This window comes from Strigops habroptila, chromosome 11, assembly GCF_004027225.2.
Source record: "Strigops habroptila isolate Jane chromosome 11, bStrHab1.2.pri, whole genome shotgun sequence".
In the NCBI taxonomy this organism is placed as follows: domain Eukaryota; kingdom Metazoa; phylum Chordata; class Aves; order Psittaciformes; family Psittacidae; genus Strigops; species Strigops habroptila.
The window spans coordinates 12,121,341-12,137,164 of record NC_046360.1 but is presented as its reverse complement, the minus strand read 5'-3'; the positions used below and the strand labels follow the sequence as shown (position 1 = coordinate 12,137,164).

Sequence of the window (15,824 nt, the reverse complement as noted above, 5' to 3'; positions counted from 1 at the left end):
CCAATCCACGCTCCGCGCCCGCTTCGCCCCGCCCACCGCCGGCCCCTTCGTGAGGAGCCGAATTGTTCCCTCCTCCCCCCTACGCGCGCCTTTGGTCTCTTCATTGGGTAGCTCTGCTGTCACTCCGGCCCGACGGGGATGCTGATTGGCCAAAGGTGGTGGCGGTGAGGGGGGGAAAGGGCGGGCTCACGGGGAGGGTTGCCATTGGCTCTGCTGAGGACCCCGAGGAGCGGTCGCCTAGCAACGGCGGGGCGCTCCGCCGGGCCCACCGCGGCCTAGCCCGGCCCCGCCGCTCCGCCGGGGCGGGGATGGAGGTTGGTGCCCGGGCCCCGGCGGCTGCAGCGAAGAGACGGGCCCTGAGGAGGGGCAGCGGGGACAACACGAAGGGCCGAAGGCGCCGCCTCCAAAACACAGCGCTCCAGGGTGACCTCTGAGGTGAGGATTAAGCGGGAAGTGAGCGCCTTGATCCCTAAGGAATACATGGGCTCCGTGAGGCCGGGGTGAGCAAAGGTGTCTGCTCCTACAGGACCAACGGCTTCGCGCATGAGCCTTCCTCCTGCCACCGGTGCCTCCCCATGCCTGCCCCTCCTCAGCGGTGTGTGTGTCACCCTCCAGGGCTGGATCCACAGGAGGACAATGGGGTGCAGGAGCTGACCACAAGGCTTCCAGATCCTCAAGCAGGGAGCGGTGGAACAGCGCAACAGGAGCTGTGGGCTTTCCCGGATAAGAGTGCTGAGCTACAGCCGGACACTCGGCACCGAAGGACATAATACACTCGTATTGGAGCACTGAGAATCAGGCTCTCAGGAGATTAAATGTGTCGCCGTGCCCACTCTGGGTATCCTGGGTTCAGCTGTAGCAGTCATTTTTCTCCTTCTTAGTAGCTGGTGCAGTGCTGTCTTTTAGACTTTAGCCTGAGAGCAACGCTGATAACACACCAATGTTTTTAGTTGTTGCTCAGTAATGCGTGCTCTGATCAAGGACTTTCCAGTCTCATGCTCTGCCAGGGAGGAGCGGCACGGGAAGCCGGGAGGAAGCAGAGACAGGACACCTGATCCAAACTGGCCAAAGGGGTATTCCATCCCACAGCACATCATGCCCAGTATAGAAACTGGGGGGAGTTACCCAGAAGGCCCAGACCGCTGCTCGGGTCGGGCTGGGTATCAGTCAGCAGGTGGTGAGCAATTGTATTCTCTCCCCTTGTTATTTCCCTTATCATTATTATTATTGATGGTAGCAGCAGTGGTTTTGTATTATACCTTAGTCACTGGACTGTTATTATTTCAACCCGTGGGATTTATATGCTTTCGATTCTCCTCCCCATACCTCCTGGAGCGGGGGAAGGAAGAAGGGGAGGAGTGAGCGAGCGGCTGCGTGGTTCTGAGTTACCAGCTGGGCTTAAACCACGACACTGGGCTATTACCTGGCTCCTGCAGCATGCATATGCTGTCTGTTACAATGCTGATTTCAGTGGAAAGCAGCCCTCCACCGACACAACTGCAACCACCGAGCAAGTAGTTTACTCACAGCATCACCTTTCCTCCCTGTCCACTGACTCAGCTTCGAAACCTCCTCTGCAAAGCGCTGTTCCAGTTTGGAGAGGCTGCGAGGCAGCCAGGACACAGAGCAGTGAGGCTGCTGCAGATCAGGTGAGGTGTGTTGAGAGACAAGGGAGCTGGTGCAACCTAAGAGAGCAAAGGTAACACTGCCCACACATAAACCCATCTGTTACAGTTGCCTGTAGCACTAGGGCTGGGCACAGCTAGATTTGGAAGCTAAGCACTTCTCAGAATGACGGGTACTTTGCTGAGAGGCACAAGACAAGGAGTCAGGGTTGAGTCAGAGGTGGAGAGGGTGATTCAGCACAGCGCTGAGCAGATGGGGAATGAGAAATAAGAGCAGCAGCAGGCAGGATGCCTGCTGTGATTGAGCATCAGTGACACTGGACAGGGTGAATCTGGAGCTAGGAAACAACTGAATCACAGGATCATTGAATAGTGAGGGTTGGAAAGCACCTTCAGATCACCTAGTTCCAACCCCACCCTCATTTCATGCAGATTTGGTGTTAGCTGCACAGAAGCACCAGCCTCCTACAGCCCACAGCAGTAATGGAGCAGCTTTTGCTCATGGGATGGATGCACAGCTCTGGTGGAACAAGAGGACAGGGCAGCAGTAAAGAGTCAAATGTGAGTGAGAACCACAGCACAAAATCCAAGCAACCCATTTTTACCCATTTATATTTTAAGCAACACTGTCCTTGTGGTGTCAATAGTGAGGAAGTGCCAGTTGTGATGGCCTGGCAGCCCTCAGTGACAACCCTGGCCAGTGTGGGACAGGAAATCATGTGGCTGATGCGATGGGTTCTAGTTTCCCCTGTTGATTCACTGTTGCTGGAACACAGCATTCCAACAGCACACTTTGTGTCCTGCTTTTGGGTTCAGCAGTCATCTGCTGCTTAGATTTTGGGGCAGTTATTGATTGCTGGTGACTCCCCTCAGTGGATCCCACTCATCCCCCTGCTGCCAGGGAACAGGGCTCTGGCTTTTTTGTCAATCCTTAACCCTCTTGTCTCCATCTAGTGTCCAAACCACACTTCGGTTTCTCTCCCAGCCCACTTGAGACACCTGCAGGCTTAACAGCTTGCTTGTCCCTCTGCCGACATCCACATGAAGCTGAGCAGCCTCACTCCCACCAGCACCGCTAAATCCTCCCCTGAGAAGGCCCCAGTTGCTTTCGTGTCCCTACAGCCTTTGCCCAGCAGGACAGCACTTGCACTAAGGCTGCCAGGGCTGGCTGGGAGGACATCACAGCAGTGGCACGACAACACAACTCACCATTTTACATTGAGCTCTCTTGCCTTTCAAAAGCAATAACAACCTTTCTTGCCAACAAGCTGGACCAGAAACACAGGCTCCTGGCTGGCTGCCTCAGCTTCAGGGCCTTTTGTGTGCTGAGGTGGGTCAAGCCCCAATCCTGCTGCTGCTCAAGGTGGCAGTAAAGTCATTTCTGGGGGCAGAGTGATGCCCTTAACCTGGCTGGGTTTGTCTTTGGGTGAATTTGAGAGTGTTTTCCTTTGTGGGGGAGTTACCAAACTCCCAGAGACTTCCCTGCACCCCCTCACCTGCACCCCCCTGCCCAGGGGAGCAGTGACACCAGCTGCAAACCCCAACACCCAGCCCGTGTCTTTTATCTGCCTCCCCACCTGTACTCCCTGAGACCGAGCTGCACCTTCCCACCTCAGGAATGGAAATCGAGGAGCTGCTCTGCTCAGTCAGTCTTTGGAGACACAACCTGTGTCCACATCCCACAGCAGCAGCCCCTGGACCAAACATGAGGCCCAGCAGGTTTGCATTGGATCATTTATTTGGTGATGAGTGTGGTGTTGCTGTGAGAGCACCTCATGACCCTCAGTACAAACCACAGAGTCACACGTTCGCTCAGCACGTCCTCATCACCAGAACCTGCTGAAATCCCTGTGGCAGATCCTTCTCCATCACAAACCCCATCCAGTTCGGGGGCATCCCACCAGCAGCAGGACACAGGGTGATGCCATTCCTCACCTTCTCCTTCCTTGCCAGAGACCATTAAAGCGTTGGTGAACTGGAGCAAGGCCAGCAGAGAGCCTCCAGGATGGTCAGGGCTGGAGCACATGTCCTGTGCACAGGGGCTGAGGGAATGGGGCTCGTTCAGCCTGGAGCAGGAATGGTTTTGGGGAGCCTCAGAGCAGCCTCCCCATACCTGTGAAGAGGAGGTGACCGTGAGGACTGAGCCAAGCTCTGTGCAGAGCAGAATGAGAACAGACACAAACCAGATCAAGAAAGGCTCTGACTGGATATCAAGGGAAACTTCTCACCCCAAGGACAGTCAAGTAGTGGGAAGGAGGGTCAGAGGTTGTGCCTGTCCCTCTGTCCTTGAGGGTTTCCACACCTCACTGGACAAAGCCCTGAGCAGCCCAAGCCCATAGGCACCTGCCTTGAGCAGGCTGGACTAGGGATCTCCTGCAGCCCTGTCAAGCACGAGCGATGCTGTGACTGTACACAACAGGGAGCATGAAGCAGGACTCCTCTCCTCAGAGCTGGTCAGCAGAGGTCCCCACCAGGGCCCTCAGACCTCACCTGCCCCTGTGGCACCCGCTGCTCCCTGCTCTGGGAGCTGCACCCAGCTCAGTCCCTGCCTGTCCCCACCAAGCTCCGCTGTAGGAGTACCTGTGCCTGGTCCTTCTCCTGGGCTCCATGCTGGAGGCAGTCCTGTCTCCTGCTGTTCCAACTTCCCAGCTGGACTTCCTGGTCAGAAGGAACCTGACCCATTACCACACCTCTGATGACCACGGGGCAGTCAATGGAAGCTGCTGTCACCACCGAGGGTGTCCCGCTCTGGTGCTGCAGGACTGTGCCCTGACCTGCTGGCACTGCGGTCACGCACGGCTCCCAGGTTGTCCTTCTGCACAGAGCAGCCCCATCCTTCATTTCCAGCCATGGAAAGGCCCAGGATCCTCATGGACTTGGTCATCAGGAGATCTTGGGTAGGTCAAGGCTGCATTTACATCCAGAGGGACATCTGGCTTCACTTCCAGGGAGGCCGGGGCTTGCAGGTACCCGCTGCCTTGTTGTTCCTGGCCAAAGGAGGTCCGGACACACACTGTGACCGACTCATCACTGGAGGCCCTCGGAGGGCCGCGGGGGCTGTCAAGGGACCCCCGTTTTTACACCTTTCTGCCTTGGGGGTGTCCAAAGGCCGGCAGGGCCCATCCGAGGGGGTGCTCAGCCAGCTCAGAGACTGGGATCGTCCTCTGCCGGGAGCGCCGGGGCCTTCGGAGCGAGGCTCGCTCTCGGGACGCTTCCACACACATGATGTGCTCTCTCGTCCCACCTCCGAGCCCCCCACTGCTGCTAGGGGGTGGGCAGCTCTCACCGGGGTGTCCCTGCAGCACGGGGAGAGGCCAGGCTGGCTTCGGGGGGCGGGCGGAGGGCTCCAGAGCAGCGCCTGCAGCTTGGCTACATCTTCCTTCCTCATGCAAGGAGCGGTGCGGGCCGGGCCGAACAGGGACTCGTCGCAGAAGGATGGAGTGTGGCCTCTCAGCCTGCGGGAGACAAAAACCATGCACCAGGACTGGCCACCACACGACGGGGAGCATCAGCTTCACCCAGGACCCTCCTGAGAGCCAGCCCCCCTAGATACCAACAGCTAATAATTCACTGAATATAGAGACTTAGATGTAGGCAAGGCTACAAGGACTCTTGAACTAGGATTTTGCTGTGTATAGAGGACATAGAGAGAAGGAGCTGCAACACGAGAACCAGGTGTATTCTCTCAAACCAGTGTAGGTTCCTCCTGTTGATGAGGCCTGAGAAATAGGTAAATGGCTGCGAAAGAAACAGCTCAAGGAGCCTCTCAGGGTCATAAATTAGCCCAAACAAGAACATGCAGTTAACTGGCAAGACTTCATCAGGGACTGCAGCAAGAGGACAAGGAGTGATGGGTTTAAACTTAAACAGGGCAAGTCCAGGTTGGATAAAACGAAGAAGCTCTTCCCTGTGAGGGTGCTGAGGCGCTGGCACAGGGTGCCCAGAGAAGCTGTGGCTGCCCCATCCCTGGCAGTGTTCAAGGCCAGGGTGGACACAGGGGCTTGGAGCAACCTGCTCTGGTGGAAGTTGTCCCTGCCCGTGGCAGGGGGTTGGGACTGGAGGAGCTTTAAGCTCCCTTCAACCCAAACCAGGCTGGGATTCTAAGACTAAACACACATCCCAATGTCCTTAACTAACGGAATTCCATAAAAGGGTAAAACAAGTCAGGACATTTACCCCAAACAACCCCCAGAGCCCACTCCTCAAATTCACAGCGCCTGCGCCACGGCCTTATTTACCCAAATGACCGTACGGAACGAGGAACGGGCCGCGGGTCCGCATTCCACGGCCTTAGAACGAGTACGTCTATAACGAACATACACCAGCTGCGAACCGCCCCTTCTCGGAGCGCTCCCCCACGCACCCGGTACCGCAGTAAAGCCGTGCCTGTTTCTAACCTGTCACCTCGGGACCGACACCCGCCCGCTGCCGCCGCCCCGCCCGCAGCGGGACGCGGACCCGCTCACCTGCGCTGGCTGCTCGGCCGGGAGCCGGGGGCCGGCGGCACGGCCCAGGGGGGCGCGAAGGCGGGCGGCGGGGCGCGGGCCCCCGCGGGGCTGCCGAACAGCGACTCGTCCACGAAGGAGGCCCGCGGGCGGCGCCGGCCCCGCTGCCCCGGTGGAGCGGGACCCGCGGCCCGCATGGCCGCGCCCCGCCGGCACCGCACCGCACTGCTCCGCACCGCCCCTTCCGGCACCGCGCGGCCGCGTGTTCCGCTTCCGCCGCCCATACCGACATGTCGCCGCCGCGCGTCCGCCGCCAGCCCCGCGGAGCGCCGGTACCCGGGGGGGGGGACCCGGGAGAGGGGGGAAGGCCCCGCGCCACGTGTGTCCTGTGCCGGTATCCCCGGTACCCGTGTACCAGTATCCCTCCGTGCTGCTGGGCCTGGTGCCGGTGTCCCGTGTCCCTATGTGGCGGTGTCCGGGTGCCGGTGTCCCCAGTCCTTCTGTGCTGGTGTCCCAGTGCCGGTGTCCGCTGTGCTGGTGTTCCTTGTACTGGTGTCCCAGTACCCGGTACTGATGTTGACAGGCTGAGAACGTTGGGGCTGTTCAGCCCAGAGAAGAGAAGCTGCGTGGAGACCTCAGAGCAGCTTCCAGTGTCTGAAGGGGGCTACAAGAATGCTGGGGAGGGACCTTCATCAGGGACTGCCGTGATAGGACAAGGGGTGATGGGTTCAAACTGAAACAGGGGAAGTTTAGGCTAGATCTAAGGCAGAAGTTCTTTACTGTGAGGGTGCTGAGGCACTGGAGTGGGTTGCCCAAGGAAGTTGTGGATGCTCCATCCCTGGCGGTGTTCAAGGCCAGGCTGGATGGAGTCTTGAGTGACATGGTTTAGTGTGAGGTGTCCCTGCCCATGGCAGGGGTTGGAACTGGATGAGCTTAAGGTCCTTTCCAACCCAAACCATTCTGTGATTCTATGATGTCCCCCATACTGGTGTCCCAGTACCGGTGTCCGTGCCCTCCATGCTGGCAGCGCAGAGCCGCAGCCCCTGGCACCACCATGGCTACAGCCGTGTCCCTGCTGCCCCCAGGTCCCTGTGTCCCCACTGCCCGCCTTCCCCAGCACCAAGGAGGAGGATGATGCTGACGCCGTGGCCGAGCCGGACACACGGGCCATGGTGCGGGCCCAGAACCAGAAGAAGAAGAAATCTGGTGGTTTCCAGTCGATGGGTGCGTGCGGGGCACGGGGCAGCCGTACCCGAGCGGACACCGTCCCCTCCTGCCCGCACCCCCTCACCCGTCCCCATCCCCGCAGGCCTCAGCTACCCCGTCTTCAAGGGCATCATGAAGAAGGGCTACAAGGTGCCCACCCCCATCCAGAGGAAGGTGAGCGCGGTGGGTCCCCCCCATGGGGTGGCGGCGGTGGTGGGATGGTGACGGTGGCAGTGACGTGTCCCACAGAGCATCCCCGCCATCCTGCGCGGCCGGGACGTGGTGGCGATGGCGCGGACGGGCAGCGGGAAGACGGCGTGTTTCCTCATCCCCATGTTCGAGCGGCTGAAGGCACCCAGCCAGGCCGGGGCGCGCGCCCTCATCCTGTCACCCACCCGTGAGCTGGCCCTGCAGACCCTAAAGTTCACCAAAGAGGTATGGGGACAACAATGGGGTGAATGGGGGCAACGGGGGAAAGGGGTTTGGTTTTACCCCCTACACACACACCAACATGTTTCTTTCTCACCCCGCAGCTGGGCAAGTTCACAGGCCTGAAGACAGCCCTGATCCTGGGAGGAGACAAGTAAGTTGTCCCCATGTCCCCACCTAAAGCCTTCCCAGAGCCTGGCGAGGGGCTGAGCTGCCCCGTGCCCCCCGGCGTGCCCCAGCCTCTCCCCGCTCCCGCAGGATGGAGGACCAGTTCGCTGCCCTGCACGAGAACCCCGACATGTGAGTGGGGCCACGGGGAGGGGACACGGTGGGGAAATGGCCCCAGGAGCCACCAGCCATCCAGGGACATCACTGGTGCTTACAGCCAGTCTGCCTGATGGATGCATCCTGGTGTTCCCTTGGAGCATCTTCCTGTGCTCCCCGTGGGGGACAGTGGAGTCTGTATCGGGTTGGGTTTGGGACCTGCACCCAGGATGGAGTGGGGACACTGCGTCCCCCCCACCCGGTCCCATCACCAGCTCTGTCCCTGCAGAATCATTGCCACTCCTGGGCGCCTGGTGCACGTGGCGGTGGAGATGAAACTGAAGCTGCACACGGTGGAGTACGTGGTGTTTGACGAGGCCGACAGGTCAGCAGGGTGCAGGGGGAGGTCCCCAGGGCTGCAGCGTCCCCACACATGGGGTGGGCTGGGCACAGAGGGACCGAGCAGGCGCTGCCATGTCCCGTGTCCCCTCCCTGCAGGCTCTTTGAGATGGGCTTTGCCGAGCAGCTCCAGGAGATCATCGCCCGGCTCCCGGACTCCCGCCAGACCGTGCTCTTCTCCGCCACGCTGCCCAAGCTGCTCGTAGAGTTCGCCCGGGCTGGTGAGAGCATGGGGCAGGACAGGGAGACCCTGGGGACAGGGACATGGCACGATCCCACAGCTGGGCTGGGCCCAGGACTGGTGAAACTGAGCTGGAATAACGCTGGGCCAAGCGGGTGTCCCTGAGCGGAGCCGTGGGGCTGGTCATGGCAGCACATCCCATGTGTGACATGTCCTGTGTGTCACCATGTCCCACAGGTCTCACTGAGCCCATGCTGATCCGTCTGGATGTGGAGTCCAAGCTCAGCGAGCAGCTCAAGGTGAGATGGGTTTGGGGGGGGGCTTGAGATGGGCTTTGTGCCCCCAACCCCTGCACGCACCCTGTGGTGGCTCCATGCTTGGGGAGGGGACAGAGGGTGGCAGTGTGTGGTGTGGGGACACACAGGGGCTGAGCTGTGCCCCCCTTTGCAGCTGGCTTTCTTCCACGTGCGCGGGGACGACAAGCCGGCCGTGCTGCTCCATCTGCTCCGCAGTGTGGTGAAGCCCCAGGACCAGACAGTTGTCTTCGTGGCCACCAAGCACCACACGGAGTATCTTAAGGAGGCAAGTGGCATTTGGGGGTGCCCAACCTGTACCCCTGCTAAAGGGCAGGGTGCTGGCAGGGGATGGGACCCCTTCCCAGGCCCACATGGGGTCTGCATTGGTGGGCATGGAATCATAGAATGGTTTGAGTTGGAAAGAACCTTAAGATCATCCCTTTCCAACCCCGTGCCATGGGCAGGGACACCTCACACTAGACCACGTCACCCAAGGCTCTGTCCAACCTGGCCTTGAACACTGCCAGGGATGGAGCATTTACCACCTATTTGGGCACGTTCTTGCTGGAGTCTCTGCCTCTGTTTTGCTGGGTTGAAGGAGAAATCCCAGCATGTGATATCATGGAGGCGTTGCACCCACTTACCCCTTGCAGAGAGTGAGATGTGGGGTCTGGGTGGGCACCCTGGGGTCTCGGGGCTTTGTCTCTTGGCTGTGGCTGCATTCCCTGGTGGGATCTGATCCCTCTTCCCCACTCTCCAGCTGCTGACAGCCCAGGGCATCCGCTGCACACACGTCTACAGCTCGCTGGACCAGACCGCCCGCAAGATCAACATCGCCAAGTTCTCCCAGGGCAAGTGCCCGGTGCTGCTGGTCACCGACGTGGCTGCCCGTGGGCTCGACATCCCCATGCTGGACAATGTCATCAACTACAGCTTCCCCGCCAAGGCCAAGCTCTTCCTGCATCGTGTAGGTGGGTGCTGGTGCCCTGGGCAGGGTTCATTGCAACCCGGGGGTCCCTCGTGGTGACAAGGAGGGTGCCAGTGGGTTGTCCCTTGTCCCTTGTTTCTCCCATCCCTGGTGCCTGTTAGGCTGGCACTGCTGATCCTGCCTTGATGGGGATGTCTCTGGGGCAGGAGGTGACATCAGGGGACAGGAACATCCCTGATGTCCCTCCTGCTGGACTGGGGAGGCTTTTGGGAGAGGGCTGATGCCTTCCCTTTACGCTGGCACCATGATGGGCTCCCCTTTGCTGCCTTCCCAACAACCCACAGCCTCCTGCCACCTAGTACATGTCACGTGCGGGTGCTCCCAATGGCACCAGTAAGTGCCTGCTGGGGTTTCCATCAGGTTTGGGCTCTGGTTTCCCACTCTCCTCCATCCTTTTCCAGGTCGTGTGGCCCGAGCTGGCCGGAGTGGCACTGCCTACTCGCTGGTGGCTCCCGATGAGATGCCTTATGTCTTTGACCTCCACCTCTTCTTGGGACACCCGCTTGTCCTTGCTGGTACCCAGGAGATGCCTGCTGGTAAGGCAGAGCTGGTTGTAGGTCCAAACTGGGATGCTGGTTTTATCCTTAGCCAGTTCATGGAGGGGTGATATCCTTTCATTAACTGGGGTGAAGCTGGGGGCTCCCCCACACACCTGCGGTGTGTGGGGGAGCCCCCAGCTTCACCCCAGTTAATGAAAGCATGTTGAGGATGCTGATTTACCACCACTGAGCTCTCCATGGCCATTTGCTCTGTTAAATCCTACATTGCTGCCATGCCAGCGAGGTGACACGGTGTCTCCTGGCACTGCAGATGCTGCTGGGGTGCTGGGCCGTGTCCCCCAGAGCCTGGTGGACGATGAGGAGTGCCTGCTGCTCACAGACCACGAGGGCTCTCTGGAGCTGCGGAGCCTGCGCCATGTCGCTGACAATGCCCACAAGCAATACCTGAGATCCCGGCCTGGCCCCTCGCCCGAGTCCATCAAGAGGGCAAAAGACATGGATGGGTCCCAGCTTGGCATCCACCCACTGTTCAGTGAGTGTTTTGGGGACACCGAGGGAGGGGACCCCCATTCCCATCACCAGGGAGCTAATGTCTCCATCCCTGTGTTCCTCAGGCGCTCGCTTTGAAGACACGGAGCTGGAGAGGCTCAAGTTTGTGGACAGCATTAAAACCTATAAGTCCAAGGCGGTGAGTTGAGACCCATTCTGTGTCTGAGCTGGGTGGGAGGAAAGGTCCATGCAGCTCATCCCATTCCCAACTCTGGGATCAGACCATCTTCGAGATCAACGCCACATCCCGGACGCTGGCCAGCACCGTGATGCGGTCCAAGCGGCGCCACGACCATGCCCTCATTGAGAAGTACCAGCGTGGGCAGCAGGAGAAGCGGGCAGCAGCTCTCAAAGGGCAGGGGCTCTGCCCGGCCCCCCCTGCACCCGAGGAGGGAGAAGGTGACAAGGAGGAAGACCTCCAGGTAATGGGGCAGGGATGGGGGTTTGCCATGGACGCAGGAGCTGCTGCAGGGCAGCACCAGGGGCTCCAGGCTGTGCTGGGGCTTGGGGGCTGGTGCAGTGGTTTGCAGGGTCCTTCCTTGATCCCTTCCAGCACGTGTTCTCCACCGTGGTGGGCCAGAAGCGAAGACGGGGCCGAGGGGGAGAAGGTGGCCCCAGGAAGAAGCTGCAGCAGTCGGCGGAGCAGGACAAGGACTTCTACATCCCATACAGACCCAAGGACTTCGAGAGCGAGAGGGGGTGAGTCTGGGGGGGCTCCTGCTGCTGCCCTGTCCCGCCTGCCCCAGCGGGGCTGCTCTCATCGCCCACCCTTTGCAGGCTGAGTGTTGGTGGCGAGGGCAGCCCCTTCGAGCAGCAGGCAGCCGGAGCCGTGCTGGATCTCATGGGCGATGAAAACCACAACCTCAACAAGAGCAAGCAGCTGCTCAAGTGGTGAGTGGGGGCTGTCCATGGGCTGGGGGGAGTGGAATCAGGGCTGGGGGGGGTCCCACCACCCTCCCCTCTCTCACAGGGACCGCAAGAAGAAGCGTTTTGTGGGGCAGACGGGCCAGCAGGACAAGAAGAAGGTGAAGACGGAAAGCGGGCGCTACATCAGCAGCTCCTACAAGAACAACCTGTATCCTGCCTGTGACGGGGCACGAGGGAGCATTGCGCCCTGCTCCTGGGGAGCCATCCCCTGCCAGTGGCCTGGGGAGGGAGGCTGGTCAGGCACCGCAGTGGGTCAGGCAATGGGGAGTCACTACACGCTCCCTTAACCCACTGGCCCAGCTATGAGAAGTGGAAGCAGAAGTACAAGGTCGACGAGCGGGATGAGGATGAGGAAGACGGACACAGGCGGGAGCAGTTCCGCGGGAAGCAGCGGCGCGGGCACGGTGAGTACCTGCAGCAAGCGGCACCAGGAGCCCCACATCGCCCTCCCCATTGCCCCACACTGAGCTCGGCCGTGTCCCCCAATCCCGCAGGGCCTGTGCTGGCGCCCGCCCGGGTGCGCTCGGAGCTGAAGAACAAGCAGCAGATCCTGAAGCAGCGCAAGCGGGCGGCCAAGCAGCGGTTCCTGCAGAGCGGGGGGCTGAAGCGCCTCAAGGCCCGCAACCGGCAGCGTGTGCAGGAGCTGCGGCAGATGGCCTTCGGGCGCAGGGTGGCGGGCACCAAGAAGGGCAAGATGAGGAAGAGGGTGTAGGGATGGGGGCTGAGCCCCAGCGGCTCCCCCCTCGCCTGGGCACCGGGGGAAAGGGACATTAAATACTGGGCTGGTTTGGAGTACTCAGGCTCCTGTTTGTCCTTGCTCAAAGCATTGATGGCTCCTTTGGGTCATTCCCAGGCACAGTCTTAAACCAAGCAAGTGCTGCAGGTCCACAGTTGGGTTATAATCATGGAATGGTTTGGGTTGGAAAGGACCTTAAAGCTTACCCAGTTCCAAACCCCTGCCACGGGCAGGGACACCTTCCACTAGAGCAGGTTGCTCCAAGCCCCTGTGTCCACCCTGGCCTTGAACACTGCCAGGGATGGGGAATATTTATACTTATATTTTGATGGGAGACACATCAGGGAGAGCAGCAGCCTGAACACGAGCAGCAGCTCCCTATTCCTCTGTGGTACCCAGGTCCTGCTTGCAGGAGGGTACCCCAGAGGGTCAGGCTCTGCCTTGGGTGTCCTGTCTCCTGCCCCAGGGCAGTGCCACCCAGGGGTGCCTGTGCCCCTGCCATCCACGTTGCCTCTTGTGGGGGTTCCCAGACGTGTCAAGGAGTGACCTCCGTTCCCAGGGGTGCCCGGCGTGCTGTGGCTCCATGCTGGCCATGGCAGCGGTGGTCCCAGGGGTTACTCCTGGCTCGGTGGCAGCCTGGCACCCCTGCGACGCACACTGGTGGCTGCAGGCAAGCCTGGGGGCCCCGGCCCCGGCTGCCTGGGGTGCAGCTCGGCACAGATGGCAGCCAGGTCCTGCATGCAGAGCAGCACCTGCAGACGGGAGCCCGATGCCATCCGAGGACATGAACATCGCCGTGTCCCCCCTGCCCAGGGGAGAGGGCTGCACTGACCGTGTCCAGCTGCGCCTCGGTGTCCTCCAGGGCCACGTCTGTGTGGATGTTGAGCGGCGCAGTGGCGAGGTGGAAGAGGTTGAGCACTGCCAGCTTGATCTGCGCCAGCAGCAGGGTCTTCTCGGTGGCCGTGCTTTGGATGTGGGCCCAGCAGGACTCCTGGGGACAGAACAACAGAGAGCCCTTGCCCCCCTCCCAGCCACTGCAACCCCTCCCCTGATGGGACAGGGACACCCGGGGGTCCTGGCTGCATCTCCCCCATGCACAGTTGATGCTGCTTTATGGGCACATGGGGACCCCCAGCTTCCCACCACCACCACGTTGGGCATCCCCCCTCTGCAGCAGGCTTGGGGTCCTGCTGCTGCCCCTCTCCCTGGTCCTTGTGCATCCCACGTCCCTCCTTACCCCCTGGAGCACCTCACGGTGGGCAGCCTCCAGGCGTGCGCGGAGCTGGGCCCGCTCGGTGGCGATGCACAGGAGCTCGCTGAGGGCCTCCTCGCGGTACCCCCGGAGCCGTGCCCAGCCCTGCGCCAACCGCTCCTGCCCTGCTTCTGCTTCCTGCGCCAGGGCTGCCCGCATCCCCAGCAGAGCCTCGAAATGGGCCAGCATGGACAGGACATCCTGGAACTGGGCAGCAAGAGGGGGCTGAGAGGCTGCAGGGGCAGGGGGGCTGCTGCGCTGGATGGGGCTGGCCCCACACAAGGGCCTTGGGGACGTGCTCACCTGCTCCATCCTGGCCAGCACGGCCTGCAGGTAGCTGTGGAAGCTTTGGAGGCTCTGGAGGCGCCGGGCTAGGCGGTCCCTGCGCTGCTGCAGCCCTGCAAGCTCCTGGCGCAGGCGGGCGGCCTCAGCATCCTGCTCCGCTGCCCGTGCCTGCGCCTCTGCTGCGCGCTGCAGCGCCCGCTCCTGCCTCGCCATTGAAGCCTGTGGTGTGGGGACAGGGTCAGCAGGACCCCCATGGCCACCCCAGCCCCAACCCCTGCCCCAGCACCTTGCGGAAGGCATTGAATTTGAGGACAACATCCCGGAGCCGTTGTTCCCTCTGGCCCAGCTGCTGCCGGCGCTGTGCCAGGCGCTCCATCCTCTGCTGGAACTCCTGCGGGAACGCCAGGGGTGGCACCATCCCATGGTGGCACAATCATCCTGTGGTGCCAGGGATGCAGCACCCGGGTAGGGGACACATGGAGGGGCCGGGGTCTGCCCTCACCTCCCGCTGCCTCTGCAGCGCCCGCTCCACCTCCGCCACCTCCCGTCTCTTCAGCAGCAAGCGCATGGAGGGCAGCAGCGCGGCACCCCCCGGCACCGGCACCGGCCTGCCATGGGCTGCGTGGAGCTCCCTGTGCCCAGGAGCGGGGAACCCACCACCACGGCATGAGCAGGACCCCGCAGGGACCACCGGAGCCTGCCGGGGTCAGCACGGCGAGCCTGGCCCGCTCTTCCATGCAGGAGTTGTTGGTGACCACAGTTATCCCTACCTGCATCCAGGTTATCCCACCCTCCCTCCTGCCCATCCCTTCCCGCTTCAGTCTCACCCCTCTTGGAGACCCCCAGTGCCACCGCAGGAGGAAGGACACATCTTGGCACAACCTCAGCTCTGATCAGACGCTGGGGCATCCCCCTCTGCCTCCCCATAGCCCACAACAGCTCTGTGCTGTTTTCCAAGCAGGAGCTCTGCTCCTGGAGCAGGGGAAATGGTGTGAAAGCTCCCCGGGAGCGTGCCGGGCAGCACCCAGCTCTCCCGCCCGTCCCGAGGGATCTCACTCACGGCAGCCGCAGCTTGTCCCGGAAAGCCCTGCTCAAATGCTGCTCCAGGTCCAAGGCCATCCCTCCTGGTGCCTCCTCAGCACGGAGGACGCGGGGCAGCCGAGATGGCGGCAGCACAACACCGTTGCCAGGGGCAGCCGCCGGCTGCGGCAGCTCCCTGGGGTTTTCCCGGCCTGGCTCCAGGCACAGGGACTGCACTGAGGCTCCTGGGGACACTTGCGGCCCCCCAACCACACTGCACTCGTGTCCCCCCAGCCCTCAGACGCTGCTCCGGCCTCTCCAAACCTCTGCTCAGGCTCCATCGCCCCTTCAGAGAGCACGGTGCATAAAGGGACCCCAACTACCGCCCCACCGAGTGCCTCCTTCCCACCCCACGTGCCACCAGATCCCGTTTGTTCCCCCATGTTCCATCAGATCACCCTGTGGCTCCCCCCATGACCCTTCACACCCCCCACATCCCCTGTGTGCACTCACTTCTCCAGCATCCCCACTTCACACAGTTGATTATTGCTGGCTCCCTCTTGCAGAGCCTTCTGCTCCTCTCCAACCTCCTCTCCATGCGGATCCTGCTCCGCTCATCCCCTCCCTGTGTAAGTTCCCTCCGTGCTTCCCACCAGAGCCAGGCAAAACCACTCCCAGATAACTCCCAACTTAGACACGGAGCAACATTCCAGAAGGATTAG

At 61.3% G+C, this 15,824-nt stretch overlaps 3 protein-coding genes and 1 long non-coding RNA gene across 5 annotated transcripts; 2 read left to right on the top strand and 2 right to left on the bottom strand.

Annotated features, from left to right (window-relative positions):
* Positions 1-227: 227 nt before the first annotated feature.
* On the top strand, positions 228-847 carry LOC115614506. Its single transcript, XR_003993744.1, has 2 exons — positions 228-435; positions 527-847. It is a non-coding gene; the product is annotated as an uncharacterized LOC115614506 (long non-coding RNA).
* A 2,498-nt stretch (positions 848-3,345) lies between these two features.
* On the bottom strand, positions 3,346-6,296 carry RITA1 (RBPJ interacting and tubulin associated 1). Its single transcript, XM_030501477.1, has 3 exons — positions 6,092-6,296; positions 4,206-5,080; positions 3,346-3,738 (listed from the first exon to the last, which is right to left on the bottom strand). Exons 1-2 carry the CDS (start codon positions 6,265-6,267, stop codon positions 4,564-4,566), a joined length of 693 nt encoding a protein of 230 aa, XP_030357337.1. The 5' UTR covers positions 6,268-6,296; the 3' UTR covers positions 3,346-3,738; positions 4,206-4,563.
* Positions 6,297-6,332: 36 nt separating this feature from the next.
* Positions 6,333-12,604, top strand: DDX54 (DEAD-box helicase 54). Of its 2 annotated transcripts, XM_030501474.1 has the most exons (20): positions 6,333-6,402; positions 7,156-7,294; positions 7,380-7,450; positions 7,526-7,711; positions 7,810-7,859; positions 7,964-8,005; positions 8,259-8,354; positions 8,468-8,589; positions 8,787-8,848; positions 9,000-9,131; positions 9,606-9,816; positions 10,235-10,369; positions 10,644-10,865; positions 10,948-11,021; positions 11,104-11,304; positions 11,436-11,581; positions 11,660-11,773; positions 11,853-11,957; positions 12,110-12,213; positions 12,304-12,604. In XM_030501474.1, exons 1-20 carry the CDS (start codon positions 6,361-6,363, stop codon positions 12,519-12,521), a joined length of 2,472 nt encoding a protein of 823 aa, XP_030357334.1. In that variant the 5' UTR covers positions 6,333-6,360; the 3' UTR covers positions 12,522-12,604. The 2 variants fall into 2 exon arrangements, with proteins under 2 accessions (XP_030357334.1, XP_030357333.1); XM_030501473.1 differs by having other exon boundaries at positions 6,344-6,402; positions 12,110-12,604.
* An 83-nt stretch (positions 12,605-12,687) lies between these two features.
* CFAP73 (cilia and flagella associated protein 73) lies at positions 12,688-15,785 on the bottom strand. Its single transcript, XM_030501476.1, has 8 exons — positions 15,616-15,785; positions 15,143-15,314; positions 14,585-14,714; positions 14,369-14,473; positions 14,101-14,301; positions 13,783-14,004; positions 13,378-13,536; positions 12,688-13,297 (listed from the first exon to the last, which is right to left on the bottom strand). The coding sequence occupies exons 1-8, from the start codon at positions 15,698-15,700 to the stop codon at positions 13,160-13,162; spliced, it is 1,212 nt and encodes a 403-aa protein (XP_030357336.1). The 5' UTR covers positions 15,701-15,785; the 3' UTR covers positions 12,688-13,159.
* Positions 15,786-15,824: the final 39 nt, after the last annotated feature.

What these genes read in the sequence shown, in the direction of transcription:
- RITA1 (XM_030501477.1), bottom strand. Translation starts at nt 6,267, where the DNA reads ATGCGGGCCGCGGGTCCCGCTCCACCGGGGCAGCGGGGCCGGCGCCGC. An exon ending in CGGCCGAGCAGCCAGCGCAG is followed by an intron (nt 5,081 to 6,091) that starts GTGAGCGGGTCC and finishes TGTCTCCCGCAG; the next exon opens with GCTGAGAGGCCACACTCCAT.
- CFAP73 (XM_030501476.1), bottom strand. Translation starts at nt 15,700, where the DNA reads ATGGAGAGGAGGTTGGAGAGGAGCAGAAGGCTCTGCAAGAGGGAGCCA. An exon ending in CGCTGCAGAGGCAGCGGGAG is followed by an intron (nt 14,474 to 14,584) that starts GTGAGGGCAGAC and finishes GCGTTCCCGCAG; the next exon opens with GAGTTCCAGCAGAGGATGGA. An exon ending in AATTCAATGCCTTCCGCAAG is followed by an intron (nt 14,302 to 14,368) that starts GTGCTGGGGCAG and finishes CCCACACCACAG; the next exon opens with GCTTCAATGGCGAGGCAGGA.
- DDX54 (XM_030501473.1), top strand. Translation starts at nt 6,361, where the DNA reads ATGTCGCCGCCGCGCGTCCGCCGCCAGCCCCGCGGAGCGCCG. An exon ending in GCCAGCCCCGCGGAGCGCCG is followed by an intron (nt 6,403 to 7,155) that starts GTACCCGGGGGG and finishes TGCTGCCCCCAG; the next exon opens with GTCCCTGTGTCCCCACTGCC. An exon ending in CTGATCCTGGGAGGAGACAA is followed by an intron (nt 7,860 to 7,963) that starts GTAAGTTGTCCC and finishes CCGCTCCCGCAG; the next exon opens with GATGGAGGACCAGTTCGCTG.